The sequence below is a fragment of the Pyxicephalus adspersus genome, chromosome 3, assembly GCF_032062135.1.
Source record: "Pyxicephalus adspersus chromosome 3, UCB_Pads_2.0, whole genome shotgun sequence".
NCBI lineage: Eukaryota > Metazoa > Chordata > Amphibia > Anura > Pyxicephalidae > Pyxicephalus > Pyxicephalus adspersus.
The window spans coordinates 122,462,869-122,476,311 of NC_092860.1; the positions used below are offsets into that span (position 1 = coordinate 122,462,869).

Below are 13,443 nucleotides of genomic sequence, written 5' to 3' on the forward strand. Positions count from 1 at the left end.
TATGTGTATTTTTAAAGTAACTAAACTCAAGAACAAACAATGCAAACAAGGATTTAGTCAGGTGAACCCGCCATAGCACACTTCCTACATGCAAAGCACCCACTAGAGGAAGTGTGCTAGGACTACAATGCACCTCCATCTCTCCTTGTTACTATGAGTGGGGGGAGTGTAATGTAGTCCACAAAGGTAGTGCACCAGATAGTACAGAAATCTCTCCAGCCCCAGCCAGGTAAAACAAAACATTTGCAATGCACTAGACTAACAATCAAATAGGGGTACATTGTTGGGGATAACTTACTGTAAATGGACCTAACAGTAATGACGTGTGCAATGAATAATGAGAAGCCTCCTAAACAATGGAAAAGTTCCTGTCCGGATAATAAGGGAATTGTTGTATTTATAGCATTCTCCAGGGAATCTTCTGCTTGTGTTAGGGTGAATGTGTAATGCGCTGTGCGGAGTGAGGGGCGGGGTCACACCTGCTGATGACGCCAATCATCGTCGTGCTTACCGCGATCCTCTCCCTGCATCAGCCAGTGGCGTGCGCTATAAAGGAGCGCTGCGGAGCGGAGCGGGAAGAGCCAAGAGCAGCGAGAAGGTTCCGCTAGGAGGTAAATCTACAGCTGTGTCCAGGGGGAGAACACGAATACAAGTAATGCCGAACCCCAGCACGTGCAACAAGCAGAGAGCAATGCAGAACAACAATGAAGAGAGAACACAGGGCAGGTATCAGCACTGCTACTACAGCTGGCAGCCACCTTATGGGCTCTTCTTACTGCTCATCATGCTGGCTTCATGGACCAGCATCTGCCAAGGTAAGAACATCCCTTACACAACATACCTTACACTGCATTGCACACACCCTGTCCCTCTTTCATTCACTGCACTTTTCTTGCAAACTTTTTTTTAAAAGAAGACAGGACAATGTTATAATATATGTACATATTCTGTTTTGTAACATTTTATATCTTTTATTTCTTATTTTGTTGGGTGCTGTATATCTTTTGTGGAACTACAAATTTCTGCATTCATCTCAGCATTCAGGCATATCCAATCATCCTTTTATATATTGATCCCCCCATTAATACAGTTATTTAGCTTTATTTCTATATGTACCTTTACCTTATCTTGCTTAGCTATGAAAGTTTATTTAGAAGATTATTTTTAGATTAGTCAAAATATACAGCAACCAGACATATGCAACTAGTGGATTCCAAAATGTAGTCATGATACCGGTAGGAGATTTTTGAGCTGGAAAGTTGTAGCATTGCCAGAGCAGTGATAATGTGTGATGTGCAGAAACTAAGAGCTAATAAAATTAAGATGTAATAAGATTTTGTTTAGTTGCCCTGGGATTTTATTGCATACACCCTCAAGTTCATGCTCATTTTTGTTTAATCACTATATATATATATATATATATATATATATATATATATATGCTGTCTGCAGAGGTTTCTCATTAAAAGTTCTTATTGCTATAAACCACCCTTTTGTCTTCAGTAGGGTATTCATTGGGAATACAATTCTAACTTGTGGATTCCAGAACAATGATGCAAGTTTTGTGTGTATTTAGGGCTGTTAGGAAAGTTTTTTTTTAAATATTACAAAAATTTACAGTTTTTTGTGTCTGGTGTAGCAGAATTGTATGGGCAATATGTAAAACACGAAATGAATAAAGTTGTTGGAAAATGTCTGTAAAGAGGTATTACAGTTAGCTGAATGTAAATATCATACAATCACACTGTGTTATCACATGAAACATGACTATATATTTGTTGCTTTTTACATAGTAAAGCAGTGCATTACATTGCAGTGCCAACCAATCCAGCCCCACACTATAGGACCAAAATCATTATCAATATCATTATACAAATTTTTTTCTGTATTATACTTTTACAATTATAAATGTATGATCATTTACAATATCAATACCGTCTCTTACAAAGGACTGATGCATACATATAGAGCATACTAGCATTTTGAAAAAGTAGTTATGTCCCTAAGAAGTTTTTAGGAAGTAGTCTTTAAAATGATTTGTTGGCAAAGTACTGATAAGGTTTCCAAATTTTCCTAAACCCCAAGACATCATTTTTTTTATTAGTATAAGTTATTATCAGATAATGCATGATATGTTTCTAATGGTTTGTTGTTGGTCCTGGTGCAACTATGTTTTAATTTCTGCTTTCCTATTGAGTTAGATTTAGAGTGTTCCGTAGGTACATAAATATTATGGAGTGCCTCCGGATATCTCATGATTTCATTGCTGTCTAATTTTATGGATTGCTTATTTTCATGTTGTGCCCTGTCTATTTGTCACTGGCTTTCCTGACTCCATTCAACCCTCTGACCTCGCAATAGACACATGGAGAATTCCTCTTTCCTGTCTGTTCTCATAATTTGGTTTTCTCAAAATACTGCTCATTAAATTGCTATGCATCACAGAAAGTAGGAACTGACTGCCGAGTAAATGAGATTATTAGGGGCATTGTGTGTAAATACATAGTTGTGTGGGGAGAATTTTACATTGTCGAGAATTGTTCTGTTTCTGTGTGTTGTGTGTCTTTTTATTTATTTCCCCTTAGATAGCAGTAATCATTGCAATGCCTTTTCTAATACATCAGATGTTTTTTCTAAACCACCATATAAACACCCTCCAAAATTATTATTGTATATGCTTTCCATAATTGGCAAGTCTACTATAAATTATCTGTTAGATTATTCTGTCACATTTCTGCATTGAAAGGACAATTTACATTATATATACAGTTCAAGTGTTTATAAAGCATTTGAATTGAAAATACAAATAGGCGAAGATGCCTTTTGAGATCTATTTTAGCCCCATTGTACACAGCGTTGTCCCCTCTGATCCCCCCTTTATTGTTCATCACAAATTTTGTTTTACTGCTGTTAAATGTTGCATTTAGAGTTCTGGGATTATAATTCTTTATGCTAATTTGACAAGGTGAGAAGTAATATGCAAGGCATAGACATACATAACAGCCAATTAGTACACAATTAGTACACAGTGTCCTCCTGATATGCCAGTTTTTATAGAAGCTGCTTTAATATAAAAATATTTGCATATATATATAACTCAATTGGACACAGCCATGTAACATAAAGTCTTCCCTGATCTCATTCCCATTTTACGTTACCATCTTGCTTCATGTGCAGCATAAGGAAGGTGGAACCAGGTTGTCAATCACAACCCACATATCAAAACAAATTCTCTGTATACATCAACATTTAGAGGCAATAGTTAGAGATGATAAAAGAAACTTATTGGCTGCTGTCGACAAAGCTGAATTTTGTATTACAGTAACTACTTCTCAGCTTGCTATGGCTGCATATTTGGGAAACAATGGAGTGCATTTCTTTGAAAAGCTAAAGAATGAAATATTGCTTTTTTATACATATATATCATCAGGATGAAATAGAGTTACAGTGGAGCCCGCTGCCTTGGCACATCCAATTTAAGCATCCTAGAACTGCAGTTAACATTATACTGTAAACTGTCTTGGCATTTGTGAATTCAATGTTGTTTCTTAGTAAGTAACACTGACTTGCTGTGTTCTGTATTGTATTAGGTGGTAATGTGTTCCATATTATCCAATACAAGTATGAGAGGGGAGATTGGATTGGTGTCTTATGGGTGATATGAAGTACAAACACAACACAAAGCATCTGGTTTTCTCTTTGTTGTGCTGTATTTCTCTAATATTTCTAGAATTTTTAACACTATACTACAGTTCAACACTAAGCATATCATTCATAGTGTATGGCCTTTTTTGTTATTAATTGATGTAAACATGTGGGTACAGTGGTCAAGTGGGTACAGACCTGTGGTGGGAGCAAGCAATCCCACATTGCTCCCGGTGGATGTCACTTTGTTCGATGCTTGGCCACTTGTATTACAATGCTGGTTTTTATACAACCAGAATTTACAGATTTAACAGGGACAGCAGTGAGTGGTAGTGCTGTGAAGTAAGTGAACCGCTTACTGCTGCCCCCATTCATTCTATATGGGGCTGCTGTGGGTATTTGCTACCTGAAGCATCTTCCTCGAGGCAGAGGTTCAGCAGCATGAGGAAGAGGAAGCAGCAGCCACACTGCAACCTCACCACTAGTTTGAAAGCAGCCATACAGTAGTAAATAAAATATTTTTTTCCATAACTGGTGATTTTTTTTAGCACTGATATGTATGATGTTATTCTGAAATAGAAAATGTAAGAGAAATACTTATAGACTACTAAAGCTACTTTGTACATACTTCAACATAATTGAGGATTAACAAAAAAAAAGAGATGACATATATAGATTAAAGAGTATGTAAAAAGTCAAAGGAGCAGCTGCTTTTGTATCATTCTCTGTGTCCTCCAAGTAATGCATCCCTACATCCAATGATGCAATGGAAGAGGAGTCTTTGGTCCAAAGCAGCTTACTTGTGTTACAAAATTAAACCACCAAACCATTTAAAAAAATGCTAAAAAAATGGACAAAGGTAGTTCTGAGCCTGAACTGAAGCCAAAGAGGATTTGGAATGTAAATTCATCAGTGAAGGGTAGAATAAACCAGAAAGAGGTAAAGGCTGTATTGAAGTAAATAAAGTTGAAGGGATATACAGGGGTACAGAAAAGGGGGTGGGGGTATTGGTGAAAAAAGTGGCACCATTGTACTACAATTTAAAGATAGAATAGAGGTTGTAGAAAAAAAACAAACTTGGGTGAATAAAAGTGTCAGGAAAAACAAGAGAAGGTATAAGCAATAGGAGGGTAAATAAAGTTCAGCACCCAATTCAAAGGGGTTTCCCATTTTGCCATTAACACAGAAACTGTCCTGAGTATAAAAAATGTCATTATTTACAGAGAAGTTGCAGTTGGAGTCATATACATGAGCACGTAATTTCAGTTTGTCAATTTGAACCATATCCAGCAAGATTAGGAAAATCATATTTGGTCATGTTGTCTCTACCAACCCATACATACAGTTCTTGTTATCTTGGTAACTCCTATAAGTCCTGTTGTTGGTAGGTATGTAGATTGACAGATTTAGCTGAGGAGTTGGATGACTATACAGTGCACTGCAGTTTGATGTAATGAAAATTGGCCTGTAGTGAAGGGTAAGGTAATTGTTATATTAGGGTAAGGGTAAGGTAAGGGTAAGGTAATTGTTATAATATTGTTATACTTGAAATCGAGTTCTACTGCAGGCTAAACTGCTCCCATTCAGCTGTTTGGGAGTAGTTGGAAACCATTTGGTCCATGCTTTTACACTCAGTTGCAAAGGATCATCATGGGGTTTCAGAAAGAAACAAGTTAATTTTGGCTGTGCAGTTGCGCAGGAGGAAGAAAAACAGCCACAAACACAAGGGCAAAACTTGAAAACTCTTGCAACCCCTATGTAAGGGAAGAATTGGTGTTTATTACCTCTTGTTTATTGATCCCCCAGGATACACTCACATGTAATTACTCTGCAGTGGCCATTTAACCTGCTGTGAAATGTCTTTCTTCTTTTTGGCAATTTATTCAATTATAATCTCTGGGTTTGGCACCCCCGCCTTACTCCCCCTACCCCCCATCAGCATACTCATTTTTTTCAGCAAGGTAAGGCTTTTTGGCAGAACAAACTTTGCAAATCTTCAGAGGAGGGCAAATCTAGATGAAAGCCTGCCATACATATAGCTTTGATATTCCATGACTATGGCAAGAGTTGTCCTTGCTCTCCATGATATAGTTTCACTTTACATTATAATTGGAGTATACCCTAAACACTAATTTAAATTTCACTGCTCCAGTAAGCATTACTGGGAAGGAAAGAAATTACAAAATTAATATAAAAATATATAATTATTTCAGACAATTTCATTAGGTGTAATCCTTCTAAATCGCATATATACTGAATAATCCCCTCGGTTTGGTAATTATATATGTATCTACGCAGATCATAATGCCAAGTCCCAGCTAATTGCTACTTTGTTTTCAGATCATTTTATGAGTCAGAAATGTCAGAGTGCTAATAAACATAACATATATGTATGAAGTTGACATTTTGTTTTTTTTTTAATATACAAAGAAAGCTATTTTTACTGAAGATCATGTATGGTGCAATGATCCACTCTAAATGTGTTATTTCCATATAGTACTAAAATGTGCTGAAAATTGTGTTATATTTGGAAAGCATGGCTTCAGATATGTTTGGAAAAATAATTTTATGTATCATTTAACATGTTTTTAGTTATTGGGTTCTATTACAATGACTTTACCTCACTTTTCAACAACAATCCTAACAATTAGTAGTTATTAGGTAAGATCTAAATTATATAGATAATGAATTATTCCTAATAAGCTGACTCCTAGGCTTGCATTGGTGCAAGAAGCAGGAAACTAAAATCCTAATAAATAAAATCAGAAAACAAAATAACAGCATAGTCAGGGCTTTTTAATCCCCAAACATGTCGGAGGTGACTCCTGCTGCTATTTAAATAAGAAAAATCGCTGCACTTTGAAATTGTGTGAATCAAATTGCCCATGTAGGGCAAATCAACAGTTACCTACCTAATTTATTGACTGCACATATTCACCTTGCCTTCACCGCCCCACTACATATTGTCAATATGTAAGAGAAATACCTGAAACTTCCAGGTATGGGAACATGTAGCTTACTTCCTTTCCACTCGTGTGACAGTGCTTATGATTAGCTGCTGAGGCTGGAACAAGGGGACATAGTTCCAATCCCTGTGTAATCTCCAGGTTGGAATTTATATATGGCTTCATCTCTGTGCTCTTGCTGCTTAATTGAGGCTAATGGGAAATGTCACTTTTCAATATGGAGGCAAATTCAGCAGGTTGTACAAAAAAAAAACAACAAAAACAAATGAGTAGAGGTCTCAGAGAAGTTAATCATGCCTATTTGCACCCAGTTTTAACTTACGAAGGCTATATAGTATCTCTAAAGTACACTTTAATAGCTTTGCGGAAGACATCTTGTTTACAGAGCTGGATAGCTGAAGCTAGGATTACTCAAACTGCTCAAATGAATCAGAAGAGAGACTTATTTACTGTATCTCCCTGCCTTTTTTTTGTTTGACTGGGAACATATGGAGATTTAAAGCAGCAGCAGTCACAAAGGGAGCAACCACTGCTGGGCTGTCTTATTAGAAGTTTTCAAATACTCTGAAAAATAAAAGTCATGGGTGCATGTTTTTTTTCTTTGCCATTTAGATTCAGCCTGAACATCTGACATTTAGTTTGCTATTATAAGCTTACTTCTTTGCTCATGCTCAGTAAAAAGTGAGCAGCAAAGAAAGCTGACATTGGCCATTGTGATGTTGGCTCTACCACACTCGCCATTATTTCAGCCTTAATGACTACCAGCCATTGGGAATTTTGTCTGTTGTGTATTTTGCAACTGGTTGTACACACAGAAAAATGATAATGAGGTTCATGTGCCATTTCAACACTGCTTATCAGCACTTGCAGACCCTCCTGCTCCACATCTGGTAAAAGCAATCCACCTGGAATTTTGGGAAGAAGTTGGGGTCCCCCACATGGATAACCTGTAGAGAGCCCAGCTGAAAGCCATCCTGTCCTAGGTCAGCCTCACCCTACACCGTGTTCTGGAAAAATGCCAAGATGGTGTTGCAGGTCAACTGGTGGACACTTGGGCGCAGTGATATTTGGGGGAGAGGGCAGAATAAACAGCACATTATGAAGGAAGGCACACTTATGCAGGGCTATGTAGATATATTGTAAAAAAAAAAGGTTTCCTTACCATTAATAAAAACATTTTTAAAACAAAGATAATAAAGATATTTTCCAGCAGCGATCATGCTTTTCCTTAAGGGAAATGTGGTAGGTCATGTTTGTTTTAAAAATCAGAAGCATTTCAGGAATATTTGAATAAAAAGGTAACCCCCTTTGAATCAAAACTAAAGTCCTCCATCAACCATCAAATAGAAGGTTTTAGCAAGGAAAAAAGACACAAAAACTAATATTTTACTTTTGCTGAAATTAAATTTATTATAAACAATGTTAATTTTATGCCTTTTTCTTTTTGTATTTGCTGAAAGAAATCAAATGTTATAGCAGTCGCCTTTTCCAGAAAGCGCAATATTTATTACTGAACATTAAAATACATCTTTACATATGTGTGCTTGACATTTCCCAGTTCTACTTCCATATAAGCACATTATTAGTTTAACATTCAGAAAATCCGGCATTATGGAAATACAGTAGATTGGAGGGCTAAGTTAAGCAATATATTTTACTAGTTGTCATATCTGTGAATCAATTAGTATCAAGATCTGAATGCATCAACATATTAATTAATTGCTGCATATTTATACTGTCAAGTCAGTGTACACTGTCAGCAGCATGTAGCCCCCAATGACATCAGTCTATGTAGGTAATTATTTCAGAGCCGCCTTAACTTAAATTAGATGAATGAGTAAACACCCAGGTGGCATTTCTTGTCTAGTTTAAGCTGGTCTGGACCATCACCAGCACCTTTGCTAGAAATCCAGGTTGTAGTTGGAGTCATATACATACCTGTCAGCTCCTAATTGGGTTTACATTTAAGGCTTGTATGACATCTCTATTATTGCTTATGTCAAATGATCTGAAAAATAGCCTTTCTTTAATTAGGTAATAAGCATTTGATGTGACTCTGGTTCTACTCTCAGGTCTATTCTCCTTTGTTTGAGCTTCATCTTTTATAATGTTTATATAACAGCAGGTATTTCCAAGCCTGTTGGATTCACAGCTGTATAGAGCACCATGCTGCCTTAGGTACATCTGAATGATCAGACTCATGCCAATGGGTTCCTTGGACTCCTGAAAATAAGTGGAATTGTCATGAAAGAAAAACTCTCTCTATATATAGCTATAGTATTTGTGACAGTTGCATCATATTTTATGGCTTGTTAAAGCACTAGCAAAAAAAATCAAAATAAAATCATGCATTGTTTTTTTCGTAGAGTATTACAGGGCATGGTAGTGCTTTATTCTGCATAGTGGTGCTCTGCAACGAATGTGCATTGAAAGTGTTTGTTACTCAAAATGATTAGTGTTGATATTCATAACATTTTAACATGCAATACATTATTGATGGCATTTCTAGAATGGCTAGGTGTAAATAGGTCCTTAAAGGGCCACCCAAAACTGATGTTTCCATTGGACTTAACCTTATACATTTATACAGAGATATTGTCAATGGAGACAGGGTTCAACCCATTTTACAAGACAACATGCTTTACATTGTATTGTGCTGCAGTTTTGGTGTGTTTGGAAGCCAATCAAAATATCCAATAGAAGGAAATAGGGCATGCTTACTGAGATTGTAAAGCAGGTGCATGAAATGTCCAGCTCTTCTAACATGAAACAGGAAAAATTCTCTCTTCTCTTTTTATATTATTTAGGATATTATAGATATAGACATTTAAAAAAAACTATATATATGACTGGGATTATATTAGTGGTGGCATAATCATTTCGTAAGCTTTAAAGGTCAGAATGTTCAGGAAGACAATAAGTCTTGTCTGCAGTTTAAAATGCTATAACAACTTTGCAGAGGAGGGATGGGGATGTGAGGTGGGGGTGAGGGTTGTTTAGAGGCACGGGGAGCTGCATGTACTGCTAGTGCATAATATGAATGTCATACCTATTACCCCAATAAATAATGGCTAACACATAATGCAAATAAGTAAGGATGTTACAGCACAGGGTAAGTACAGAATTGATGGTGCAAGATCTGGGAGATAAAAAATGACAATAGGGAAACATAGTAAGTATGAGAGTCTTGAGCAGGTAAACAGGCAGGAGAAAGGAGTTGTTCAAAATTTTAAGTACATTATTAGAGCAAATAAAGTTCAGGAGGGCATTATTATCAATATAAAGCATTATTGCATTTATTATAAAGCATTGTAGCTTTGCATCTAACGTGACCAATCCCTGGAAGCAATCTCTTGGTCTTGCTTCTCCTTGGCCTGGTAGTGCAGTGGAATAGGGTGAATTATTGGGTCATATCTAAGTGGTGTTTGCCCTGGCCAATAAGTCTGTTGAACATGTTTTTAAAAACATGTTTAAATAGTGCTTACTAGCATTCTATTCAAATAATAATATTATAGCAAATTTGTATTTACTGTATTTTAGATTGGGAAAGTTTGGGGCTATAACAAACAATGCAATAAAAGTATATTAAGGACCAGTACTATATGTGCAAGAATGGAGCACAGAGGATATGCCAGGAGGAAAGCACATGCAGGTGGAAGATGTGTGCAGGAGAGCAGTGTAGGAGATTGGCAATGGGCAGTAGGTGCAGATGAGTAGTGTGGAGCATATGACTTTGGGCAGTATGTAAACTTTACTTAATGCAGAGTAGTTTCTGTGGGATGATTTAAGACCCAGGAGTCTCTGGAAGAGAAACTGGAGAGTGTGTGTACTTTGCTTGTTTTTAGGGTTGCTTGAAGCGGAAAGATTTTTATTTGGATAAAACTTGGTTGGATTGATCGAGAAATCTAACTAGATTCAGAAATTCTGAGATGGATTTCATATTCGTTTAATGAGTTCTACTATACCTATCGATGACAAGTATAGTACAGCTCAGCCAATCCAGACACCTGTCAATGACAGATTTATTAATGTAGGATCAGAACTCAGATTGGTCAAATTCCAAACTCTGATCCAAGGTTAGAATATCCTGATACGATTCGGGATTGAATCCAATTAGGACTATCTCATCACCACTAGTTGTTTCTCACGGCAGCAAAGCGAAAGTAAAATTTTTAAGTGATATAAAATATATACAATAATAAAGCCACCAATAAAGATGAGCAATGAGCCATTTCCAATTTCTGCAACCAACTATTCCCGTTTACATTCTTCATGACTATGTAAGATGGTGTTTATGTACTAAAGTATTTAGTACTATAGTACTACTAGCACTAATTTATTTGGAAGAGGCAATCATTACTAGCACTTTTTCACTTAATTGCATGTCCTGTTTAATTCTCACAGAGCTACAGAATGAGCCTGATTTATTAAAGCTAAGACTGAAGAAGGTAAACTATCATTGGATAACCTGTGTGATCCAGCAAACCTGAAAGTGTCTTGGAAATATTTGATATTGTTACTAAATGTTTATCCTGGACCATTTCAGTTTTGCTGGATCACCTAGGTTCTCCGATAATAGTCTATGTTTAGCTTTAATGGATTAGGCTCACGTTATTGTTTCCAAAAAAGGTAATAGCAAATTATTTAAGCCCTTGGAAGGTTTGTTATGTTTGATTTTGACTTTTCAACTCGTGAGACATATGGCTGTCTATGTCTAGCCTTAAAAATTCCCAAAGAGTCAAATACCTAATCCGGTGCTGTTAGTCTTTACCTTTGCGTGTCTATACAGCCTCACTTTAAGCACTCCTGTTGATCAGATACACCTAATTCTTGGGTCAAAGGATTGGAAACAGGGCCCAAAACTTCCCATTCTTCCAGAGCCACATTATTGGCCCATTACTATCAGAGGCAGCCTGACTGGCCACTAGTGAAGTTTATAGACAAATAGGAAAGGCCAAGGTCTCCATCCATTGGGAAACAAGCACCTTTCAGGCACCGTGAACATATGTCACCAAAAGCAGACTTATACTAAATAATTACAATATATAAACTGTCATTACTGAATGCAATGCTGACATTTGATTTAAGTGAGCGTAGCTTTCCCCTTATTAACTAGGTTGTAAGTGAAAATTCACTACAAAGTTAAAAACTTTCTTTAAAGATAAACAATTCCCATGTTCTTTAGCAATAACCCTACTACATCTATTGGTAGCATAGGTTTTATATGTCTCAGGAGCAGCTAATATTTGCTAAACATTGAAGTTCAGTGTCATTGCAGTACAATGCAGCTATATATAAAGAATCAAAATTAAAACTTGCTGATTTGACAAATAAAAATGTACAAAAGAGAGATACCATTGTAAGATTGTGAATTAAATATTATATTTTGCGTTTAGCTTCTAGAACTTGGAATTTATGTAAGCCATAGATTCCAGGAACAGAACTAATCACCATGGTAATAAAATCAGTGTGCACTTATGTAATTATATTTAAAATAATCCTGGCAATAAGCTTTAACCAAATCAAATAATTAATTAAGTGCAATTGTTCAGGATTTATATCTCTGTTTTAGCTTACATAATTAGTGTCTGGCAGTTTTCTTCAAAGGAAAGTGTTACCGAAGCTTCCAGGTAGACAGACTAAGCAAATGGTTGTAATTTTATAATTGCAATTCGAGATAGGAAACCGAGTGAACTGACAATTTAAACCCTTGCTACAACATTATTGTTGATTTACTCTCCGAAAATTATATTGTTAAACTCTATACATATAATTAGGTTTCTGTACGTCTTAATTAAAATTTGAAGATGACTCATTATTAAGATAAATGTAATAAACACTGAAAGTACAATATGAAACAAAAGTGATGTTTCTGAAATTGTAATGGCATCTTGTACAACACCCTGGGAAATTTTGTCCATCAATGCTGTATCTTAGAAACTTTCTGACAACAAATTAAAAAATTAAAAGGAAGTTTCGCTATGGGAGTCTCATGAACCATGGGTTGGTCTGTTTAAATACCAAGAGCCTGAACACGTCACCAACAAAGTCACCAATATGTTTTGTGTGTGAAAGCTAATTTATACAATGGTTTGGTGAAGAAGCTCATTCTTGTAGGTTAAACTGTGATAGATTAAGCAGGGAATTTCAGTTAGCTGATTAGAATTGCTCATTATTCATAATATGAAAAGTCAAACTCAAAGAATTATATCAGGTACCAATAACTTAGGTTTCAAAGGATCTCATAATATTCCATTGTGGAAAACTGCCTTAAGCATTTACCAAACTTTTTGATACATAAGCATTTGAAATAATTCCTTACCATAAAGATTCCTCACAAATTACCCTTTATCATACTCACCTCTTTTAAATTTGGATTGCAGTAGCATTTTATACTTTACTTAGGGTTTGGGTAAAAAACATATTTTTAATTTAGATAAAAAATAAAGTAAAAGATCTTGGGCATGCATAGAAGGGGCATTTTCCTTCACTGAGGGGAAATAGATGCCGGTCTCACACATCCGTGGTGGGATCAGCACTCTTTTTTCCCCTTTACAGCAGACTACATCACATGATCTCACACCTGTGCAGTGCGAGATCAAGCGACATAGCCCGAAGAAGGAAGAAGATGGCGGCGCCTCTGCTCCATGATGAAGGAGAATTTCAGAATGATGCGGGACCCGGTCAATGACTTCTCCAGCACTATCAATGGATCTGCATATTTAAAAGTAAGTGTGCTTTTTTATTTTCAGTGTAGTTTGGTTTTAATCAACTGGAAAAATGTACACGTTTTGTATGCCCATTTTTTCTTTACTTTTTAGGTTGCTTTAAC

General features: G+C 36.2%; 1 protein-coding gene across 3 annotated transcripts in view; it reads left to right on the forward strand.

The window, feature by feature from the left end:
* The first annotated feature begins 554 nt into the window (after positions 1 to 554).
* Positions 555 to 13,443, forward strand: part of NMU (neuromedin U) — a 36,610-nt gene continuing 23,721 nt past the window's right edge. For all 3 annotated transcript variants that reach the window (XM_072407127.1, XM_072407128.1, XM_072407130.1), the window contains exon 1: positions 555 to 815. In XM_072407127.1, the coding sequence (XP_072263228.1) occupies positions 656 to 815 (160 nt within the window). In that variant the 5' untranslated portion in view covers positions 555 to 655. The remainder of the gene's footprint in view (positions 816 to 13,443) is intronic.